The following is a 1,877-nucleotide window of genomic DNA, read 5'->3' as shown; positions in this document are numbered from 1 at the left end:
TATAGTCGTAATGGCTTGGCGCTTTCCCCCAATAGTTTCCTACCCTTCAGTACACTTGCGAGCAAAGATTGAACGGTCCCCAAGTACAGATATCACTTTTCCTCTATAACCCTCGGAAGATTCGAATCCCGGCCGCTATATGTCTCCTCCACGAACAACACTGGTATTTTGACCACTACACCTGCGACCGGCTATGAGTGCTGTTGTTCATGTACTCAGTGAGACCCAACCATGTTCAGAGATGTGATGAAATACCCGGGCTCAGAACACGCCACGAGTGTCGTCGGGGGTTGCTTGTTAATGGAAATTGTGCAGGTAAGTTCCATGACCAACCAACACTTATAGACGATCTCTGGTGAAGTGGTCGGAGTACCTGACCTGTTGATGAAGAGTCCAGCGTCGACCAGTGGCAACAGCGGCGACTAGTGGCGTCAGCGGCGACAGGTGGCAACCAGAGGTGACCAGTAACGACCAGTGGCGACCAGTGGCGACAGCGGGGACCAGTGGGGACAGCGGGGACCAGTGGCGACAGCGGGGACCAGTGGCGACAGCGGGGACCAGTGGGAACAGCGGCGACCAGTGGCGACAGCGGGGACTAGTGGCGACAGCGGCGACCGGTGGCGACCAGCGGTGACCAGTGGCGACCAGTGGGGACAGCGGGGACCAGTGGCGACAGCGGGGACCAGTGGGGACAGCGGGGACCAGTGGCGACAGCGGGGACCAGTGGGGACAGCGGGGACCAGTGGCAACAGCGGGGACCAGTAGGGACAGCGGGGACCAGTGGCGACAGCGGGGACCAGTGGCGACAGCAGGGACCAGTGGGGACAGCGGCGACCAGTGGCGACAGCAGGGACCAGTGGGGACAGCGGCGACCAGTGGCGACCAGTGGCGACAGCGGGGACCAGTGGCGACCAGTGGCAACAGCGGGGACCAGTGGCGACAGCGGGGACCAGTGGGGACAGCGGGGACCAGTGGCGACCAGTGGGGACAGCGGGGACCAGTGGCGACAGCAGGGACCAGTGGGGACAGCAGGGACCAGTGGGGACAGCAGGGACCAGTGGGGAGAGCAGGGACCAGTGGCGACAGCAGGGACCAGTGGGGACAGCGGCGACCAGTGGCGACCAGTGGGGACAGCGGGGACCAGTGGCGACAGCAGGGACCAGTGGCGACAGCAGGGACCAGTGGCGACAGCAGGGACCAGTGGGGAGAGCAGGGACCAGTGGCGACAGCAGGGACCAGTGGGGACAGCGGCGACCAGTGGCGACCAGTGGCGACAGCGGGGACCAGTGGCGACCAGTGGCGACCAGTGGCGACAGCGGGGACCAGTGGGGACAGCGGGGACCAGTGGGGACAGCGGGGACCAGTGGCGACAGCGGGGACCAGTGGCGACAGCGGGGACCAGTGGGGACCAATGGCAACAGCGGGGACCAGTGGGGACAGCGGCGACCAGTGGGGACAGCGGCGACCAGTGGGGACAGCGGTGACCAGTGGCGACCAGTGGGGACCAGTGGGGACAGCGGCGACCAGTGGGGACAGCGGGGACCAGTGGGGACAGCGGCGACCAGCGGTGACCAGCGACGACTAGCGGCGACCACTGGCGACTAGCGGCGACCAGCGGCGACCAGTGGCGACCAGTGGCGACTAGCGGCGACCAGTGGCGACAGCGGCAACCAGTGGCGACCAGTGGCGACCAGTGGCGACAGCGGCAACCAGTGGCGACAGCGGCGACCAGTGGCGACCAGTGGCGACCAGTGGCGACCAGCTGTGCTAAATGGTCCCCAGATTACATGTATATATATATATATATATATATATATATATATATATATATATATATATATATATATATATATATATATATATATATATATATATAT

At 62.5% G+C, this 1,877-nt stretch overlaps 1 protein-coding gene across 1 annotated transcript; it reads left to right on the top strand.

Moving 5' to 3' along the window:
- Positions 1-231: 231 nt before the first annotated feature.
- Positions 232-1,585, top strand: LOC138366724 (collagen alpha-2(I) chain-like). The gene is made up of 2 exons (XM_069328002.1): positions 232-315; positions 677-1,585. Exons 1-2 carry the CDS (start codon positions 232-234, stop codon positions 1,583-1,585), a joined length of 993 nt encoding a protein of 330 aa, XP_069184103.1.
- Positions 1,586-1,877: the final 292 nt, after the last annotated feature.

Source organism: Procambarus clarkii, chromosome 2 (assembly GCF_040958095.1).
Source record: "Procambarus clarkii isolate CNS0578487 chromosome 2, FALCON_Pclarkii_2.0, whole genome shotgun sequence".
In the NCBI taxonomy this organism is placed as follows: Eukaryota; Metazoa; Arthropoda; class Malacostraca; order Decapoda; family Cambaridae; genus Procambarus; species Procambarus clarkii.
The sequence above is the reverse complement of the archived record's forward strand: the minus strand, read 5'-3'. Positions and strand labels throughout refer to the sequence as shown.